The 20,929-nt window shown below is 39.9% G+C and overlaps 2 protein-coding genes and 2 long non-coding RNA genes across 6 annotated transcripts; all 4 read right to left on the reverse strand.

The window, feature by feature from the left end:
• Positions 1-1,888: 1,888 nt before the first annotated feature.
• On the reverse strand, positions 1,889-2,978 carry LOC129377034 (galactose-specific lectin nattectin-like). Its single transcript, XM_055056762.1, has 3 exons — positions 2,821-2,978; positions 2,439-2,550; positions 1,889-2,174 (listed from the first exon to the last, which is right to left on the reverse strand). Exons 1-3 carry the CDS (start codon positions 2,917-2,919, stop codon positions 2,107-2,109), a joined length of 279 nt encoding a protein of 92 aa, XP_054912737.1. The 5' UTR covers positions 2,920-2,978; the 3' UTR covers positions 1,889-2,106.
• A 196-nt stretch (positions 2,979-3,174) lies between these two features.
• LOC129377036 (uncharacterized) lies at positions 3,175-5,614 on the reverse strand. Of its 2 annotated transcripts, XR_008607864.1 has the most exons (5): positions 5,600-5,614; positions 5,360-5,463; positions 5,195-5,260; positions 5,015-5,030; positions 3,175-3,253 (listed from the first exon to the last, which is right to left on the reverse strand). It is a non-coding gene; the product is annotated as an uncharacterized LOC129377036 (long non-coding RNA). The 2 variants fall into 2 exon arrangements; XR_008607863.1 differs by lacking the exon at positions 5,600-5,614 and having other exon boundaries at positions 5,360-5,478.
• A 3,038-nt stretch (positions 5,615-8,652) lies between these two features.
• LOC129377031 (ladderlectin-like) lies at positions 8,653-20,692 on the reverse strand. 2 transcript variants are annotated; one of them, XM_055056760.1, is made up of 7 exons: positions 20,449-20,678; positions 20,284-20,349; positions 20,101-20,119; positions 16,763-16,857; positions 16,417-16,551; positions 9,250-9,361; positions 8,653-9,007 (listed from the first exon to the last, which is right to left on the reverse strand). In XM_055056760.1, the coding sequence occupies exons 2-7, from the start codon at positions 20,347-20,349 to the stop codon at positions 8,928-8,930; spliced, it is 507 nt and encodes a 168-aa protein (XP_054912735.1). In that variant the 5' UTR covers positions 20,449-20,678; the 3' UTR covers positions 8,653-8,927. The 2 variants fall into 2 exon arrangements, with proteins under 2 accessions (XP_054912735.1, XP_054912734.1); XM_055056759.1 differs by lacking the exons at positions 8,653-9,007; positions 9,250-9,361 and adding exons at positions 15,177-15,538; positions 15,800-15,904 and having other exon boundaries at positions 20,449-20,692.
• Positions 9,715-13,700, reverse strand: LOC129377035 (uncharacterized). Its single transcript, XR_008607862.1, has 8 exons — positions 13,686-13,700; positions 13,371-13,557; positions 11,293-11,383; positions 11,053-11,156; positions 10,888-10,953; positions 10,704-10,722; positions 10,018-10,112; positions 9,715-9,805 (listed from the first exon to the last, which is right to left on the reverse strand). It is a non-coding gene; the product is annotated as an uncharacterized LOC129377035 (long non-coding RNA).
• Positions 20,693-20,929: the final 237 nt, after the last annotated feature.

Genomic DNA, 20,929 nt, shown 5'->3' on the forward strand with positions numbered 1-20,929 from the left:
CAGCCATTTTCCCTAAAATAGGCATGAGCCAGAAAGGAATCTTAAGGCTTTTATTTTGAAATTTTCAGTAAGCCTCGTTTTAAATGTCCAATCTATTCACATAAGTAACAATAATTTGGTTAAATCAGTTCTAAAATGCTCCAAACAGCAATTGATATAAACATTGTCAAGGCTTTTATTTTGAAATTTTCATTAAGCTTAATTTTTAATGGCAACACTAATTCCATGTGTAACTATGGTGTTTTTAAATCAGTTCTAAATTCCCAAAAAACAAGTACTTGTCATGGCCAGCTCATTTCTCCTCAGCAGTAACTGACAGTTCTGCATGTTGTAGTTCTGCCAATCAGCTCAGAGTTCCTCTCTAGGCACGGAGTGTTCCGCCATGTTGTAGTCCAACCCTGCAGTCATTGTAGTTCTAAAGAGAAGGTCAACTCTCATGTCAGTGTGACACACAAAGAGAGACTAAATTCTAAATGCTTGAAGCAGTTAGTTTTTCTGAAAGGCCTGAGAGAAATATTCAGCTTTTATTTTGAAATTTTCATTAAGCTTAATGTAAAATTGACACACTAATCCCATGTGTAGCAAAGGTTGGTTAAAATCAGTTATAAAATGTCCAAAACACAAGCAGTTCTAAAGGCCAGCTCCTTCCTCAGAGCTCTGCCACAGTAAAAACTACAGTGATGCGTTTTTGTAGTTCTAATTTATAATTCTAAAGGCCAGCTCCTTCCTCAGAGCTCTGCCATAGTAAAAACTACAGTGATGCGTTTTTGTAGTTCTAATTAGCTGCTCGGCCCTGCTGTGCTTCGTTGCTATAGTAATTAATCCTCTGCAACTGTCATGTGTGTGAGACAGAAAGAATTCTATCTTTGTGAGACACCCAGTCAGTTTTGACTGAAAAAAGCAGTCCGAACAACTGCTTCCCGTTCGGAAACCGTGATACGTATCGGAAACCGTTTGAAGCGTATGAGAGGGCTATCTTTCGTCTCCGATAGTCCCGCGATTCATATCTGTACATCACTCACATTAATAACAGCGACAAGATAAAAATGGTGTGCGCTGAGGTCTGACATCTTTCAGAAATACATGGAAGTGAACCTGGCTGAGCGAGTCGAAATCCTGTCGCATCACTTTGCTCTGAAGCCCCTAGACAGAAAACCGTAAGCCCTAGGAAAATTTTGAAAACATTTTACCGGAGCAGGCATGCATATCTATGTCATGACCGAGTTTGATACCGATAGGGCGATATTTGTGGGCGTGTCGGCGATTTCAAAATTTATTTGGGTCAGAATCGCACTGCTTCCCACACTAACGAAACGTTGATTACACTCTAGTTTGGGCAGTTTCTAACTGACGAAAATTTTTTGATGGTTTTTCGCTTTTTACTTTTTCATCATAACTCCGAATCCCACCAAAAGTAATAGCTCCAATGCCAGCGCCGAGCCGCACGTTTTGATATCACTTTTGTAGGTGGGCTCGCAGCGGTACGCAAGTCAGTCACTGCTCTCCTTATGCATTGCTATGAGCAGGCCCCAACTAATATCTCCAGCGTTACAAAGTTGATTCTCTGTCTGCCGAAAAATGTCTGTATTCATGTGTGTTTTGGTTCATCATCCTGCTGTAAATAACGACCCATCTGCAGTATCCTGCTTGGGGTCAACAGATTTTTAACTAAAGATGTTCTGGTGTTCCAGAGGTTTATGATGACAAACATTTTTACAAGGTTTCATAAGGTGTAACATATTTGTGACACGAGTGAATTTGTGCAAAACATGTGATTCAGAGTTTGTGAAAACTTCATATTTCATAGATTTTTATTACTTTACTAATGCACTGATACTCTGATAATTTTCAGTAGAAATTTATAGCAGAGATTTAGAAATATTACCAATTAGTTTATAGCTGCTGTTTAATTAGAATCTTGACACTTTAAATTTTCTATTTCAATCAATCAGATTTCAGAGAGAGGAAACATTTATTTAAGTGATAAATGAAGTGAAATCAGGTTCTTCCAGCAGTGATGTCATCGAGGCTTGACATCCAGGTGGAAGTGACATCACCAGCAGGAAAGCCATACGGTTCAGATTATTAGACATCAGAAGAGAAAGGTTATGGGGATCTGGAACAGACGAAGGGAAGCTTCGTGTTACAGTCAGAATCCTCCACAAAGTCTTGTCCTGTAAAGACACAAAGAGACAAATCCTGACTGCAAACCTTTGACAAAGACTTTGACATGATTTGATCGGTTTCAGAAAGCATGCAGGGCAGATGACGAGTCTTGCCCAAGGACACAACGGACATGGAGTGGGGGTTCGAACAGGAACCCACCGATTACAGGAAAACTCCTACTTACTAAGACACCAGATACAAAGATATGATAAAAAACATGCATTTAAACGAAATGATTAAATTGCAAGTTATGATTTCCCAGTAATAAATACCAAAATTGTTGATGTTGACGCAGTGTTCAATTCCATCGGTATGGCTTGGCTGATCCTGGCCCCACTGATGAAACAAAAACTTGGAGCCATCACTCCAAAACCAGATGCCATCCTGAAAGAACATCTTAGTTTTCAGTTCCAATGCAAACAAATCCCACAGAACCAACCTAGACTTCTGCCATCTCATAGAAAATGTGAACCAGAATCTCCAACAGAACCACTTTATTAGGAACACCTGTTCAATTCAATTCAGTTTATTAATATGACAACAATTCACAACAAATGTCGTCTCAAAGCTTTTACAAAAAGAGCCATGAGAAATACATCTTGACAGAAAAAGTGATCAACCAAACGGAGATATTGTATGTTTTTAAATTCTCACCTCTGGTGAATCATGACCTCCAACCCAAGTTCGTGTGTTTGTTCCAGTTTTTCTGTAGATAAGGTCTCTGATGAAGTGGTACTCATTTGTACTGCGCATTGAGGTCAGATGTCCTTTCAATGTGAGGCAGAGTCCCTGAAAAAGGCAACACTGGTTTAAACTTTCCTCTGTGCAGTCAGTTGGTGCAGCTGAAATATCAACCTTTAGAAATTATGGATCTATTTGTTTAATGGAAATCAGTTCTGTAACCTTATTGTTGGTGAATCTTATTGTCTTTATATCAATAAATTTACATTTCTTTTGAATGGAGGAAATCTGCTGAGATCATCACATCTGTTGTACCTCTGTAGACCAGGACATTTAATGTTCATAAACACGTAACATCGACCGTTGTGCCAAGTCCAACCAGAAGAGCATTGATTGCAGTTTGCAACTGGGAAATATGAAGAGAAAAAAAACATCCATCCGATAATCAGCATCATTTCAACACCAAACACAGTCTAGAAGTTCAGCTGCATCAAACATTATGGTAAAAATACATAAAAATATGAGAAATTAATCCAAATGACATGTTTTAAAAATGGGAATTATATCAGTTAATAATAAAAATGTATAATCAATATTAAATTAAGTCAATTCAAGTAAAAATATTTCATTTCAACAAAAGTTTTTAGTAGATGACTGTTACATGTAAAACTTCTGTGTCATGGTTTAGGTAGGCTTTTGGTCCACATGCATAACACTCTCAGGAGACGAAAAATCGCTGGTACACTTGAATTGGAGGAGAAGCTGCTTGAACATTGTGCAAGAGGTGCGTTAATTGATCCAGACATTGCTTAGGTCGATTATGTTGATCACAGAGACACCTAGAACAGAATCATGAGCTGTATGAGAGAGTTCTATTCTGAAAGAGGTTGGCCGACCCAGCAGACTGGGAACAAATGGATCACTGAAAACAGAATAGACGAGAGGTGAGAAGGTAGTGGAGACAACAGAATTGCAAACTAAATTCTCTCGCTCAATGATGATCAAGGAGATGATCCGCCAGGGTGGAAGTTGGAGGTTTCCGGGGATTGAGATCAAGTGGGGTTTCTGTTCAGGTAAACCAGAGTGAGGTGGAGTTGGAGGGCGGACTGGGAGTACTTGAAGAAGAGGCGTTAGGGAGTAGTCAGTCATGGAAGATGTAACCAGGAAATGGATGTAAGATCTTGAGACGTGAGAAGGTAACCAGAGTGACACTAAAGAGCAGATCCAAACACCGAGAGGACGTTGGGAAAAATCAGAAAGGTCAGCTTGTAGGTTATCACAAAAAACTTGAGGAAAAAACCAGAGCGGTGATTCTTCTGAGGCTTGAAGTAACATAGTAGATAACACTCAGGCGTGAAAGGACTGACAGCCTGCTCCTCTTAAAGCCAGGATAACAACGGGGTTTATCTGCAGGTGCGATCAATAAACAGTAGATTCGGTGACAACAGCCCCATGGCTCCATCTAGTGGAGAACCTGAGGAGCCGGAAGGAAATAGAAAACCCAACACAGGTCCCAAAACCCCGGTTCCCAACTCTCTGAAATGACACATTTATTGGTTCTGATTATTTTATTCAGAAAATAATTTGCCTTCTTAGCATTTCTAGCTGCCTTCAGTAAAAACTACTGTTGCCTATCGGCCTTGTGGGATGGGATGTATTGTTTCCTAATTGTCGAAGCCATCAGCTTGACGCTCTCCGTCTTTTCCCTTCATCTTACTTCAAAAAAAACCCAAAACGAAAAACAGACTGAATTCTCTTGATAAGTTGAACGGTTTACTTCAGAAATAAAAACAGTACAAAATTTTACATTCCGCACTAATAAAAGGTAAGCAAAAAAGAGAAAGAAAAAGTGAGGTCAAAAAACTGTGTGGCTCCACTCCAACTGCCCAGCTCCTTCAATTTAGCCACACCCCAAATCTTCCACTCCAATTAGATATGCAAATTCACAAGATATCCCCAGAGACTAAATTTAGGCTTCTACAGGATGTTTCTATACAATATGTACTAAATAAACTATTTATTAATTTACATGATACAGAAATTAAGGCCTGTAATTTTGCTGAAAGGATGACCCAATATAGCAAAAGTTTCCCATCTTTTCAAAGAACTTCTCACAATATAATTGTCTTTTACATGTTAGAAACTCCAACAATAAAGAATCACATACCTTTCATTTGAGCCGCCTGTGGATGGAAAAACCCAAAGTTTTAGAACAAAATTCCCAACAAACAAAGTTTTCTCATCAACCAAGTGATGGCTCAGATTGCTCCATCTGATCTACGTCAGTCAGCCAAAGCTCCCAACAGGGACATACCAGTCATTGTCTTAAGTCCTTCTCCATACTTACATCAGCTCCATCCCAGAGTCCAAAGCTCAGACCAAGAAGCAGAGAGAAGAGAAGACCGGCAGCCATCTGTAGAAAGAATGGTTAGGAAAGTTCATAATTAGCATCACAGATCAACTCAACCAAGACATAAAACATCACCATGAGCAGTAGGACTTTAAATGTTACCTTGTTCTGATGGTTAGTTGAAGAGTCTGTTCCAGCAGCAGTTTCTGGTCACAGGATGTCTCAGAGATGGAAACACAGACTTTATATACCTTCACTTTGTTTGTCTGTGAAGTGGACATTTTGGAGTAAGTCACTGTCTGTTCTCGCTTTTGTCACTTTTTTACAACGTGTTCAAGTTGTTGCAGAATCTTCCAGGATTCGGCCAAGGACGTTTTCCTGATAGCGTGAAGAGTTACGTACCGTAAGAAGTGATTAGAACCGGACCAAACCGGCTGATGTTGCCACTTCTGCTTCTCTGTCCAGAACTGTGTTCTTGTATGGAATGTACTCTCTGATAACAGAAGTGGATTAAAAAAGGACGTATCTGTGAGATGTTGCTCTGCTTTTCCTGACTCTGTTGGATTCAGTCTGTTGACTGCCTTCAAATAAAACACTTGAAAGATAAAGTTGAAACTTGATCAATTCTTGAGTAGTTTGTCTTCCTGTTTGATAAGGAGTTTCCACCACATGCTTGGTGTGAGAAGTGGGATCTGTCATGCCAGAAGACTCCGTGGCAGAGGACAAGAGCAGTCGGCCGTCCTGAAGACTGAAAAACCAGCTTCAGTCCACCTGTGTTAAAAGAGGGCAGGTTCTGGATCCTTGTTCTGGATGTTTGTGATGTGATGCTGCTGAATGTCGACTCTGTAACCCTGTTAGCTGCTGTATCAGGACCCAGTGCCCCAGCAGATTAGCCTCTAGCATTACAGGGGCTGTACTACCAGTCTGTTGAGGTGGGTACTCCCTGGAGGGAGCTCCTCTGGCTGGAACACTCTGCAGTGGTGGAACGGGACGAGCTACTGGTAAAAATGGCGGCCCACCATTTTATAAAATGGTTGTGCTCTCAACGGCATTTTCTTGCTATTCTATCATGAAATGGGTACATAACCTCCCTGACTACTAGATGTTCCCCTGGAGACACCTGACAGAGAAGGTCCCTGAGATCCAGTTGAAGTAAATGGATTGTTTGAACTTAGACTCAGCATCATGTAACAGTTAAAACAAGATACAAGCTAGGAGTTGAGGATTTATGAGGGGGTTCAAGGTCATGACTTTTTTCAACAACTCCACCATGCTTTCTGTCTTTTTGTAAAGGTGAAGTTCCTTGCCAAAGCTCTGCTAGCTCTGAACAGAACTTTCTAATTTTCTCCTGGATCGCTTTGTGTTTTTAAGTGTACTCTTTTGACAAAATTTAGCTCAGTCTTCATTTTGTCCTGCCTCCTCATACTTTTCAGCACATCCCTGGACTCTGGCACATAATAACAAAGGTCCTAAAGGAACTTCATCAGTAACTTCTTTCCCTTCTTGAATAATTAGCGCCTATAAATTTTCTCTTACCTCTTTTTCTTTCTTCTCTTTTTCCTTTTTCACAGTTCTCGTACATCCAGTACTGTCTTCAATAACAATCTGCTTTCCCAACAGTTTCCAATTCTGTGGACCACAACCTGGGTCTGCACTGCTCTATGACATTCAATCCCACTGAGGCCTATTAACAACCATTTGGTTCATCTCCTGTTTACTCCACAGTTTGGTTCTTGCCTTCTAACTTGGTCAGGGCTTGCAGGATGTCGTTATCACTTCCCTATGCAAATCAAGCTACCAAAGGTCAGACTCACACTGGGGAAGGGAATGCAGGACAAAGCAAGACTCCACTTGTAGTTTTCTTGTAACTCATCAAGGTAAATTATTGATTATAAATCACATTTCAGCTATCTGAGGACCACCATGAACCCCCAACTGGACTCCATAGACTGACGGAACCGACTGTCTTTGGCTCCTCACACCATGAGGCACCTCCATTCATGCTCCCACTGGATTGCTGCAGCACAAGCATCAAGCAGAGAGCGATCCGGCTGTGTGCGCACCAACTGCTTCAACTCACCATAAAGGGAACTGTCCAACACTTACACAGTAAACTGGTCTCTTAACAGAGTCTCAGATTTTAACATGCCAGCAGGTGCACACTGCTTCGCTCTCTCCATAAAACCCATTAATGTGAGGAGAACTCCTGAAGACTCTCTGTCTGCTGTTTTCTGGAAAAAAAGGCTTCTGGAACAGCAACATACAACCACACAATTCCTGGATCATCTCAAATATTTTAGAAGGGTCCTAAGATAAATATGTACGAGGGGCATTAGGCAATGCTGAAGAAATGATCGGCAGAGCACTTGAACTAGTCTATCCTTGTTGCAACTGCTCATTGTCAGTTCTTGAGCTTGCTGCCAGATTTTTAACTTCCTGAATTTCTTCTTCCACTATTGTCATAAGCTTATTCTGCTTTCTGTCATTACTACAATGCAAAACACCAAGCTAAGACTAAACTGTTAATCCCTTACCTGGCGGTACCAAAATCACCCAAAACGGCTGAAAAGGTATACCCAAATTTAAGCAGCTTGTTCTTGAACAATTTGGACTACATGCAAAAGCTTATTCTTTTTATGAAGATGAATAGCTAAATGTTCTATTTTTGCCGTCAAAAATACTTTAATTGTAAGTAGTTTGTAGCCATTACATTTGTAACACAAAAGAAATTGAAAGATTTTGCTCCATCCAGATTTTTCCTGTTTATTTCTTGTAAATGCACCTTGAGTGTTGAATGTATGAACTGGAAATACAATAAATCTGTAGAACAGAGTATTCTGCTCTTGGATCTAAAGACTGATCAAGCTAGCACAAAAAGAAATGTCATTTTGGACATGTTTTATTTTTGAGGATGTACAGATGTTGTCCAAGTGCCATTTGGAGTCTCCGCTTAGAGACTCCAAATGCCATTTGCATGAGTTCAAGCTGAAATCAATAACTATTACAATCAATGACTGGTGAGCCAGTAGCACTCCCACCCAAGCTGTGGTTCTGCAGTTTTCTGGAAATAGTTTTCCGCCACTGTCATATGGAGACTCCAATGGAGACTCCAAATGACACTTGGACAATATCTGATATACAAACTTCAGATAACTCCTCAGTGCTTAACAAACAGTCGTCAATGAGGCTGTAATGTCAGACTTTGGTCTGAGCGATGGGATTACCATGGTAGAAAGTTGATTCTACCAATTTTCTACCATGTTGGTTCATCATCCTGCTGTAAATAACGACCCATCTGCAGTATCCTGCTTGGGGTCAACAGATTTTTAACTAAAGATGTTCTGGTGTTCCAGAGGTTTATGATGACAAACATTTTTACAAGGTTTCATTGGGTGTAAAATATTTGTGACACGAGTGAATTTGTGCAAAACATGTGATTCAGAGTTTGTGAAAACTTCATATTTCATAGATTTTTATTACTTTACAAATGCACTTATTTATTACAGTACAAATTTATAGCTGAGATTTAGAAATATTACCAATTAGTGGAATCTTGATATATTTTAAATCCTATAGTTAAAGCAATCAGATTTCGGAGAAACAAAACATTTATTTCAGGGATCAAATCAAGTGAAATCAGGTTCTTCCAGCAGTGATGTCATCGAGGCTTGACATCCAGGTGGAAGTGACATCACCAGCAGGAAAGACATACGGTTCAGATTATTAGGCATCAGAAGAGAAATGTTATGGGGATTTGGATGATGAATGGAAACTTCTTGGAGCATTCATTATCATTCACATGATCTCGTCCTGTAAAGAGACAAAGAGACAAATGCTGACTGAAAAACTTTGACATGATTTGATCGGTTTCAGAAAGCATGCAGGGCAGATGACGAGTCTTGCCCAAGGACACAACGGACATGAATGGAGTGGGGGTTCAAACCAGGAACCCACCAATTACAGGACAAACTCCTACTCACTAAGACACCAGATACAAAGATATGATAAAAACATGCATTTAAACGAAATGAAAAAATACAGGTAGTAAATACCATGCATGTTGATGTCCATACATTTTTCGTTTCCACCAAAATTGTTTGGCTCTCTGTAGCCCCAGCGATGAAACACAAACTTGGAGCCGTCACTCCAAAACCAGGTGTCTTCCTGAAAGAACAACTTAGTTCAAAGTTTCTTTGCTAACAAATCACACAGAACCAACCTGGACTCCTGCCACTCATTATAGAAAACATGAACTGTGTTTGGATCATTGATATTTATAACCAGAATCAACTGGAATGTCTTTGACTGAACTGACCACTTTATTAGGAACACCTGTTCAATTCAGTTTATTAATATGACAACAATTCACAACAAATGTCGTCTCAACGCTTTTACAAAAAGATCCATGAGAAATACATCTTGACAGAAAAAGTGATCAACCAAACGGAGATATTTGTATGTTTTTAAATTCTCACCTGTGCTGAATCATGACCTCCAACCCAAGTTTGTTTGTGTTTTCCAGTTGAATTTAAGGTAAGTCTCTGATGAAGTGGTACTCATGTAAGTGTTTATTGAGGCCAGATTTGCATCCAATGAAAGGCAGAATCTCTGAAAAAGGCAACACTGGTTTAAACTTTCCTCTGTGCAGTGAGACAGTTGGTGCAGCTGAATATCAACCTTTAGAAATTATGGATCTATTTTGTTTAATGGAAATCAGTTTCTGTAACCTTGTTGTTGGTGAATCTTATTGTTCTTATATCAATAAATTTACATTTCTTTTGCATGTAGAAAATCTGCTGAGATCATCACATCTGTTGTACCTCTGCATCACCCCAGGTCATTTTAACCTTCACATACAGGAAACACCGACCCTCATACCATCTCCAACCATGAGTGCACTCCTCACAGTCGGCAACTGGGAAAGTAAATGCATCCATCCACTGATCAGCATAATTAAAACACAAAACAAAGTCAAGATGTTCAGCTGCAAACATTATGGTAAAAATACATAAAAATATGAGAAATTAATCTAAATTCCATCTTATGAAAATAGGAATTAGGAATTAGGAGTCCAGAAGGACTCAGTTAATAATTATTTTAAAAAAGCATGATCAATGTTAAATCAGTAATCAACTAATAATACTGCACTTAACCCAAAAGTTTTATTAGATGACAGTCATTACAGAAATATTTTCCCATGAAAAGCCTCTGAAATGACACATTTATTGGTTCTGATTATTTATTCAGAAAATAATTTGCCTTCTTAGCATTTCTAGCTGCCTTCAGTAAAAAACTACTGTTGTCTATCCGCCTTGTGGGATGGGATGTTTCTATACAATAAGTAATAAATAAACTATTTATTAATTTACATTATACAGAAATTAAGGCCTGTAATTTTGCTGAAAGGATGACCCAAGAAACCAAACGTTTTCCACCTTTTTAAAAAAATTCTCACAATAAAATTGTCTTTTACATGTTAGAAACTCCAACAAAAAGAATCACATACCTTTCAGTCGACATCCGGCCTGTGGATGAAAAAACCAAAGTTTTAGGACAAAATTCCCAACAAAACAAAGTTTTTTCCATCAACCAAGTGATGGCTCAGATTGCTCCATCTGATCTACGTCAGTCAGCCAAAGCTCCCAACAGGGACATACCAGTCATTGTCTTAAGTCCTTCTCCATACTTACATCAGCTCCATCCCAGAGTCCAAAGCTCAGACCAAGAAGCAGAGAGAAGAGAAGACCGGCAGCCATCTGTAGAAAGAATGGTTAGGAAAGTTCATAATTAGCATCACAGATCAACTCAACCAAGACATAAAACATCACCATGAGCAGTAGGACTTTAAATGTTACCTTGTTCTGATGGTTAGTTGAAGAGTCTGTTCCAGCAGCAGTTTCTGGTCACAGGATGTCTCAGAGATGGAAACACAGACTTTATATACCTTCACTTTGTTTGTCTGTGAAGTGGACATTTTGGAGTAAGTCCATGTCTGTTCTCGCTTTTGTCACTTTTTTACAACGTGTTCAAGTTGTTGCAGAATCTTCCAGGATTCGGCCAAGGACGTTTTCCTGATAGCGTGAAGAGTTACGTACCGTAAGAAGTGATTAGAACCGGACCAAACCGGCTGATGTTGCCACTTCTGCTTCTCTGTCCAGAACTGTGTTCTTGTATGGAATGTACTCTCTGATGACAGAAGTGGATTAAAAAAGGACGTCTGTGAGATGTTGCTCTGCTTTTCCTGACTCTGTTGGATTCAGTCTGTTGACTGCCTTCAAATAAAACACTTGAAAGATAAAGTTGAAACTTTATCAATTCTTGAGTAGTTTGTCTGCCTGTTTGATAAGGAGTTTCCACCACATGCTTGGTGTGAGAAGTGGGATCTGTCATGCCAGAAGGACTCCGTGGCAGAGGACAAGAGCAGTCGGCCGTCCTGAAGACTGAAAAACCAGCTTCAGTCCACCTGTGTTAAAAGAGGGCAGGTTCTGGATCCTTCTCCAGATTTGTGTCTCAAGACAGTCCAGTCACAGAGGTCTACAGATGATTCCTTTTGATTTCATGCTGGCTGCTCCGTGTTTAGCTGTGATCACCTCGACTTTTTGGAAACAATTAGAAAGTTTTATATGAGGATGAGTGAGTTATTTTTAGTTCATCCTTGGCATGCAGCTTTAAGTCATCCCTGAGAAGGATCACATAAAGTATGGCCATTGTGAGTAACCAGCCAGAACAATGAAAACCAGTGACCTTTTCTACTGAGTAATAAGGAGAAAATGACATTGAATTCAAATACATTTGTTATGGAATCAGGAACAGCTGTGGAAGACAGCATCTATGCAAATGTAGGGAAGTAGAATGATTACCATAGGATGGTGAAATAGATGCAAGGAAGAGCTAAAGCAAAGTGGACACAAACCTAAACAGACCAAGATCATCACATTAAGAGTATTGCATTGATCACTGCAGCTGTGACCTTGTATGTAGAAGTTATTGCAACTTGATGTTTCATGGGCAATGGTCAGATTTCAGGGTCGGCCACGCCCACATGCTTAGATGTGCAAAACATTTTTTATAACTTTTGGTCTTCAATGCCTCAAGACTGTGCTGAATGATTCTGAAGTTTGTGTATTTAAAGTATTGTAGGGGGCGCTGTAATTAGGCCACGCTCACCAAAGATGGTTGAGGACTTCTGTTGGGGGTCAGATAAGGATCGATCCCAGTGAGTTCGGATCTGTGGAATTTAGAGCCAAACTTACGGTAATGGTGTCATTTGTGACATTTCCACAGTGCACATCCTTCACCGAAGCGGGTCAGCTGGAAACCACATCATGTCAACATGTCTTCAGTTACTGGACACACCTTCAAGTTGATTAGGTCAAAGGGGTCAGATAGAGGCTATTTAGAGTGAAACATGACAGTTCCTGTTCTCAGTGAGTGTGGCGTAAAATTTGTCATAATTTCTCCGTTCGGTTTATTAGGAATTTTTGCAACAACTTTGAAACATAAATTCAAAAATCTGTCTGTCTCTGTGAAGTTTGAGTTTTCAGATTTGTTAAGGTCTCCATAAAACCATTTCATTTGATAAAAGAATCATATTAATAAACACTATGAATATAACAGCGCTGTCACTGCGAAGGCCTACATATATAAAAACAGAATCAAGAATTTAATAATGTACAGTCAGGGCAAATTTTCTACATTTATACTATGTATTTATTATACATAGAAAACCCTGGTCCAAAGGAATGTGCAACTGAACAGGTTCATTTAATTGGTGTTAAAAATATCCCTGACCGCATTTGGTATGGGAGTGTAAGATGATGGATGGATGGAGGTTCAAAATATGTAAATGCATCTGAGCATGAAAAGATTGACTATTAACAGTCACAATAACGATTGCAACACACAATAGAAAATTGATGCTGCAGATATCAGCAGAAATATTCTTTAAACATCCACAAGAGGTTCACCATTTACACTCCTGCCATTTGGTATGAGGACAAATACCAATGGTATTTAAATTAATACACACACACACTTGGTATTATGGATTTTTCAGTTCACGTGGACACCGTCGTCCTTCTTATTTATTATCTATCAGTGTCTAGGATTATAAGGTTTAAACGCGCAATGACTCTCAATCGTTCGCTCACATTTCAATCAAAACAGTACTCACAGACTCTTGTCTCCTTCGCTCCTTTCCATCAGCCATTGGGTCCCAGCAGGCAGGGTGGAGATCAGTCCTGGAATGAATATGTGAGACTCTGCCGTGGCCACGGTCTTCTGATGTCCGTTCCTCCCCTGGAAACTGCAGGCATGTTGGAATCTGGCTCGAAGGACCAATTTATGTTAGGTATAAATACCTGAATACAGACACAAAGAAGAGACAGGAATCAGGGAGAACACAGCTGAAACCCAGTTACAGAATTCAAAACTATGCTCTGAAGCTTCAGTCGAGCCCCCTTCCTGCTTTTATGAAAGTTAGAAATACCCTGGTTACATGTCAGAGTAAGCACTCTTCAGCAGGCCGCTTCAAACAGTTTCCTTTTCTGCAAACACTCAAAGCACACCATTAAAATGGAAATACAAAGGCAAATGAATGGATGATAATATAGGAGAAAGGTAAAACAAATACATGATAATAAACTATAAAATCATTCCAACAATAACAGACTGTTTACAGTGTCAATAAAGATTGTAACACACAGTAAAACATTTATGCTGCAGATATCAGCTAAAATGTTCTTTGAAGTGAGTAAAAACTACATAAATTGACAATACCGGCATGTGAATGTACACAGCAGTGATGGCTGTAAATTCTTCCACACACAAACCCAAGTTGTGTGTGTTTTCCAGTTGCTTTGTAGGTAAAGTCTCTGATGAAGTTGTACTCTGCTACACTGTGGAATGAGGCCAAATTTGCACCCATTGTGAGGCAGATCTCTGAAAAAGGCAACACTGGTTTAAACTTTCCTCTGTGCAGTGAGACAGTTGGTGCAGCTGAATCTCGTTCTGTAAAACGCTCCTTTCTGAAGTCTGTCACTGAGAGAGCTCTACAGTTCAGCAGCAGCTTTCAGCACAGAGAGGGAGACTTTGTCCGTTTTAGCCAGAGTCCTTCTGACTCCGACCATTTCTGAATCAACGAGGCCTCTTAGCAGTGTTGGCCATGAAGAACTGATAACTATAACAACAGATTCAATCATGTACTATGTTAACCCTTGAAGAGCAGGAGTTTCAGAAAGGAAACTCTGTGATGTGATGGAGACCTTAAAACCTCACAACCAGGACAAACATTCTCTGTCATCCTCCATTTGAATGGTGACACCAGCAAAGAGAAGGCTCCTTCATGTCCCAGGAGCTAAAGATCAAAAACTACAGGTTACTGTGAGTTTGTCCAGTTCTTAATCCCAGCCAAAGGAATAAACCATCACCCAGGTTTACTTAGGATTCTGCAGAAGGAACCCTGGAATTACAGGTTCTCTGAAGTGTGCACACTAGAGATGTGCAGTGATCAGCATAAATGTCAACAAACTGTTGATCAAGGCTGCCAGCCAAATCCTCTGATGACCTGATTGAGGAGGAGATTCTGTTTTCACCAACAGCTTCTAATAGGAAACAAACCTCTGACCAGGCGCACCAGGCCCTCTTCAGTCTCTCCAGGACAAGCAGGAGTAGACAATGGCAGGATGAATGATAAAAAATAATGCAATTTAATTTAAGGGATTTGAAAATAGTTTTGCATGTATAATCTTAGGTTCTAGTTAACTTTCCAACATGGAAACGCAGCCAAAAGAGTTTAAGATACATTGCATTTATTTTTATAAATTTAAATTTTTTTTTTTACAGATTTTTAACTAAGATGCTCTGGTGTTCCAGAGGTTTATGGTGACAAACATTTTTACAAGGTTTCATTAGGTGTAAAATATTTGTGACACGAGTGAATTTGTGCAAAACATGTGATTCAGAGTTTGTGAAAACTTCATATTTTATAGATTTTTATTACTTTACAAATGCATTGATATTCTGATAATTTTCAGTACAAATTTATAGCTGAGATTTACAAATATTACCACTTAGTTGCTGCTGAAATGGAATTTTGATATATTTTAAATCCTATAATTAAATCAATCAGATTTCAGAGAAAGGAAACATTTATTTAAGTGAGAAATGAAGTGAATCAGGTTCTTCCAGCAGTGATGTCATCGAGGCTTGACATCCAGGTGGAAGTGACATCACCAGTAGGAAAACCATATGGTTCAGATTATTAGGCATCAGGTTACATGAGTCTGGCACAGATGAAGGGAAGCTTCTCAGAACAGTCAGAATCATTCACATAATCTCGTTCTGTAAAAAGACAAAGAGACAAATCCTGACTGCAAACCTTTGACAAAGACTTTGACATGATTTGATTGGTTTCAGAAGCATGCAGGGCAGATGACGAGTCTTGCCCAAGGACACAACGGACATGAATGGAGTGGGGGTTCGAACCAGGAACCCACCAATTACAGGACAAACTCCTACTTACTAAGACACCAGATACAAAGATATGATAAAAACATGCATTAACTAAAAAAATAATTTTAGTACATTTGTAGTAATAAATACCATGTATGTTGATGTCCATGCAGTGTTCACTTTTTCCAGCATTGTTTGGCTCATGAAAACCCAGGAATTAAACACAAACTTGGAGCCATCACTCCAGCCACCTGCCTTCCTGAAAGAACATCTTAGTTTTCAGTTCCAATGCAAATAAATCCCACAGAACCAACCTGGACTTCTGCCACTCACTATAGAAACATGAACTGTGTTTGGATCATTGATATTTCTTCAGCTGAGAGCAGCCGGAGGAAACAGAAGCCGGTTCTGGTTCTGTTGGAGGTCTCCTCTTATTCCTCTCCACTGTTGCCACATGCTTCCTCAGCATGAGGGAGTTTAGCATAGTCAGTTATTCAATACAACAAACTGGGTTTCTTCCTCAGGTAACTGTTGACCAACTGATATTCTAATCTGCAGTTAACTGCATTATAACCAGAATCAACTGGAATGTCTTTGACTGAACTGACCACTTTATTAGGAACACCTGTTCAATTCAATTCAGTTTATTAATATGACAACAATTCACAACAAATGTCGTCTCAAAGCTTTTACAAAAAGAGCCATGAGAAATACATCTTGACAGAAAACGACCAAATGGAGATATTTGTATGTTTTTAAATTCTCACCTTTGCTGAATCATAAGCGCCAACCCAAGTTTGTGTGTGTTTTCCAGTTGCTTTGTAGGTAAAGTCTCTGATGAAGTTGTACTCTGCTACACTGTGGAATGAGGCCAAATTTGCACCCATTGTGAGGCAGAATCTCTGAAAAAGGCAACACTGGTTTAAACTTTCCTCTGTGCAGTGAGACAGTTGGTGCAGCTGAATATCAACCTTTAGAAATTATGGATCTATTTGTTTAATGGAAATCAGTTTCTGGAACCTTATTGTTGGTGAATCTTATTGTCTTTATATCAATAAATTTACATTTCCTTTGAATGTAGGAAATCTGCTGAGATCATCACATCTGTTGTACCTCTGCTGCAGCCCAGGATTTTGCATTATTCACATACAGAAAACATCGACCATCATGCCAGCTCCAATCCTTTTCGCAGCCTTCACATATGTCAACTGGGAAATGTGAAGAGAGAAGGTAAATACATCCTATTGATAATCAACATAATTCTAACACCAGACACAGTATAGAAGTTCAGTTGCATCTGTCATATCTCTGTTTTGGCTTCTGACCCACATACAGAGAAAGACTCAGGACAGAATTCAGTAAAATGGGGTTTATTTGCAATGGTAGGCATTGAGGAGGTGGTCCTTGGTACATAGGCAATGTGGGGAACCTCTGGAAGAAAAAATAAATTGGAAGAAATAAATTAGTTGAGCAGATGAAGGTAAGAGGAAATGGTGAATAAGCAACTTGCAGAGAATGACAAGGAAGTCCACCAGAGAGAGGTGAGTGGGGTGTAGGTCTTGAGGTAAAAACTGCAAAATAGTAGGCTGAGGATCGGTGGCTGCTGCAGAACTGTTGGAGAGCGGAAAGGTGGTACAACGTTGATGGAGGAGCTTAAAGTTACCAGTCAGAATCCAAGCTGAAAATTTTGACTGTTTCTGGTCTGACAATGCATGAGAGTTTTCACAGATAAATTTAAGGTGGTACTCAGGAAGACCTGAAGAGAGGGAAACAAGGAGTAACACTGGGCTCAGTTACTTCACACAGAAAGCAACTCAGAAGTTCACAAAGTGGGCTTGATGTCACAACATGGGTTAACACTCAGGCAAAAGAAGTGGACGCAAGGGAGGCTTCGTAGTCAGCTATGAGATTGAGTCAAGATGATATACTGGGGCACCCACGAATCCTTCTCAGGACTGTACCATACCCAGTCAACAAGATACTGATACAGACTTCACCGACAGGAGGCCACGATCCACTGGATGTCAAAAGCTGGATGCCCATTAATGACTCGGACGGGAGGAGGGTTCTCAGAAGGAGCTCATATGGACTGTTTTATCTGGGAAACACGGAAGGTTGGGTGCATATGAAGACTTTGGGGTAGGCAAAAATGGATAGCAGGCATTTATGATGGAAAAATGAACCTGGGTAAGAGTTTCTTAGAAATGGACTTTACAGGGCATGGGAGAATAACCAAACTTTCTGACCTGGGGTGTATTGAGGAGGAAATATGTGTCTTGTCTGAGTATCTCTTGTTATGTTCTGCTGTTTGGTTGAGAGCAACAATGGCATTGGTCCAGATTCATTGGACGGCCTGAAAGATTGCGTAGGGCTTTGCAGAGTCCAAATGGCATGACAAGGTATTCCAAATGGCCAAGAGGGGTCTTGAAAGCAGTCTTCCACTCATCTCCCTGGCTGACACAGATTAGGTGGTAGGCATTGAGGAGGTCAAGTGTGGTGGTGAAAATCTTAGCATCATGGAGGGGTTCGAAATCTGGATAACTGGCAGAGGGTAAGGATTCTTGATTGTGATTTGCTTTAGTCCATGGTAATTGATGCACAATCGGAGTGAGCCATCCTTCTTAAACAAGAAGAACCCCCCCCCAGAGGAGAAAGAGGAATGTCTAATAATGCCAGAAGCAAGAGATTCATTTATATACTTCTCTATGGGTTCTCTTTCAAGATGAGACACATTGAAGAGACAGCTAGAAGGCAAAGGTGCTCCAGCGAGACAGTTTATGGCACAGTCATATGATCTGTGGAGTGGCAGCAATAGAGCCTTGCATTTGCTGACAACTTGTTTAAGATCCATAATCCTCTGGAACTTGGCTCAGTTCTGGGGATTCATCAACAGGTGAATTTCCTGGGGTTGGGCAAGGAGGGATGACAGATTGCAGACAGGAAGAAAGACAGTGGGCCAGGATTCACCTATATCTCAATTTTCACAATTGAGATATAGGTTGTGTCTTTGTAGCCAGCCAAAACCTAGTATGGTGGATGAATGTTTGGAATAGAAAACAAAGAAAGTGACAATTTCATGATGGCTACCTGAGATGATCAGAGTGAATGGGTTCGTGCAATGGGTTATTGGTGGCAAGGGTCTTCCATTGACATTTGTAGTCTCAAGAGGGCTCCTAATAGGAATAGTCACTATTTCATGTTGTTGAATAACGGACGGGGCATTGATGGTCTGTTCAGAATCTGGATCAACCAAAGCGCTGATATGGAATGAGTATTATTGAAAAAACTGTGTAGCACGGAGGAAAAAACACAGATTCAGACTCCCCTTAGTTATTTATGGACTTTGGCTATTAACTGAAGTGTTGATGAAGTGATCAGAACCTCCACAATACAAACACTGGTTAGTCTGCATTCTGCGCTACCATTCCTCAAGAGATGCTTCTTGCATTGGTTCTGGTTTCTGTGTAGGAGACTTAGCAATTGAGGAGGATGAAGAGACAGAGTGAAAGTTAGTGAAAAATTAATGGGAAGATTGAGGTAGTTTCTTCTTGGTCTGTCTCATAGTCTGTCCTTTAATCTCAGATCAAGTTGAGTTACTTGGGTAATCAGGTTATCCACAGTCTCTGGTTCATCTACCACAGGGGTGTCAAACTCCAGTCCTCAAAGGCCAGTGTCCTGCAACGTTTACATGTACCTCTGCTGCACCACCTGAATAGAATAATTAGGTCATTAAGGCTCTGGAGAACAAGGAGGTAATGAAGCCATTTCATTCCAGTGTTTTACCTATGGCACATATAAAAACTGCAGGACAACAGAAGTGGTTGTATCATCATACGTAGATACAACCAGACCGGTTCTGTGTATGATGAGGCTGAAGGACTTGCAAGTATGGCTGCTAACCATGGCAGCCTCAGGTGGCTACCAGCTGCAAGAACCACAGAGAAAACACAGCATCCCACTTTCCTGACAGCATCAAACATGATGGTAAAAATACATAAAAAGTATGAGCAATTAACACAAATTACAATCTATGAAATCATGTCAGTTAATCATTGTGAAAAAGACTTAGATTTAGACTCGTACTTTATTGATAAAGCATAATCAATGTTGAATTGAATGAAAAATCAACTAAAAATACTGCACTTTAACAAGAGGATTTAGCAGATAAGTTATTCAAAAATATTTTCAGATGAAAAGCCTCTGAAATGACACATTTATTGGTTCTGATTATTTTATTCAGAAAATAATTTGCCTTAGCATTTCTAGCTGCCTTCAGTAAAAACTACTGTTGCCTATCGGCCTTGTGGGATGGGATGTTTCTGTACTTGTGCCTAAAGCACAACCCAATATAGCTGATCTATGCAAAAGTTTACTATCTTTTTTTTTTAAACTTCTCACAATATAATTGTCTTTTAGGTGTTAGAATCTCCAACAATAAACGAAGTACGTACCTCTCATGTTACATCCGGCCTGTGGATGGAAAAACCCAAAGTTTTAGAACAAATTCCCAACAAAACAAAGTTTTCTCATCAACCAAGTGATGGCTCAGATTGCTCCATCTGATCTACGTCAGTCAGCCAAAGCTCCCAACAGGGACATACCAGTCATTGTCTTAAGTCCTTCTCCATACTTACATCAGCTCCATCCCAGAGTCCAAAGCTCAGACCAAGAAGCAGAGAGAAGAGAAGACCGGCAGCCATCTGTAGAAAGAATGGTTAGGAAAGTTCATAATTAGCATCACAGATCAACTCAACCAAGACATAAAACATCACCATGAGCAGTAGGACTTTAAATGTTACCTTGTTCTGATGGTTAGTTGAAGAGTCTGTTCCAGCAGCAGTTTCTGGTCACAGGATGTCTCAGAGATGGAAACACAGACTTTATATACCTTCACTTTGTTTGTCTGTGAAGTGGACATTTTGGAGTAAGTCACTGTCTGTTCTCGCTTTTGTCACTTTTTTACAACGTGTTCAAGTTGTTGCAGAATCTTCCAGGATTCGGCCAAGGACGTTTTCCTGATAGCGTGAAGAGTTACGTACCGTAAGAAGTGATTAGAACCGGACCAAACCGGCTGATGTTGCCTCTTCTGCTTCTCTGTCCAGAACTGTGTTCTTGTATGGAATGTACTCTCTGATAACAGAAGTGGATTAAAAAAGGACGTATCTGTGAGATGTTGCTCTGCTTTTCCTGACTCTGTTGGATTCAGTCTGTTGACTGCCTTCAAATAAAACACTTGAAAGATAAAGTTGAAACTTTATCAATTCTTGAGTAGTTTGTCTG

This window comes from Poeciliopsis prolifica, unplaced genomic scaffold, assembly GCF_027474105.1.
Source record: "Poeciliopsis prolifica strain line A6 unplaced genomic scaffold, Auburn_PproV2 SCAFFOLD046, whole genome shotgun sequence".
Classification (NCBI taxonomy): Eukaryota; Metazoa; Chordata; class Actinopteri; order Cyprinodontiformes; family Poeciliidae; genus Poeciliopsis; species Poeciliopsis prolifica.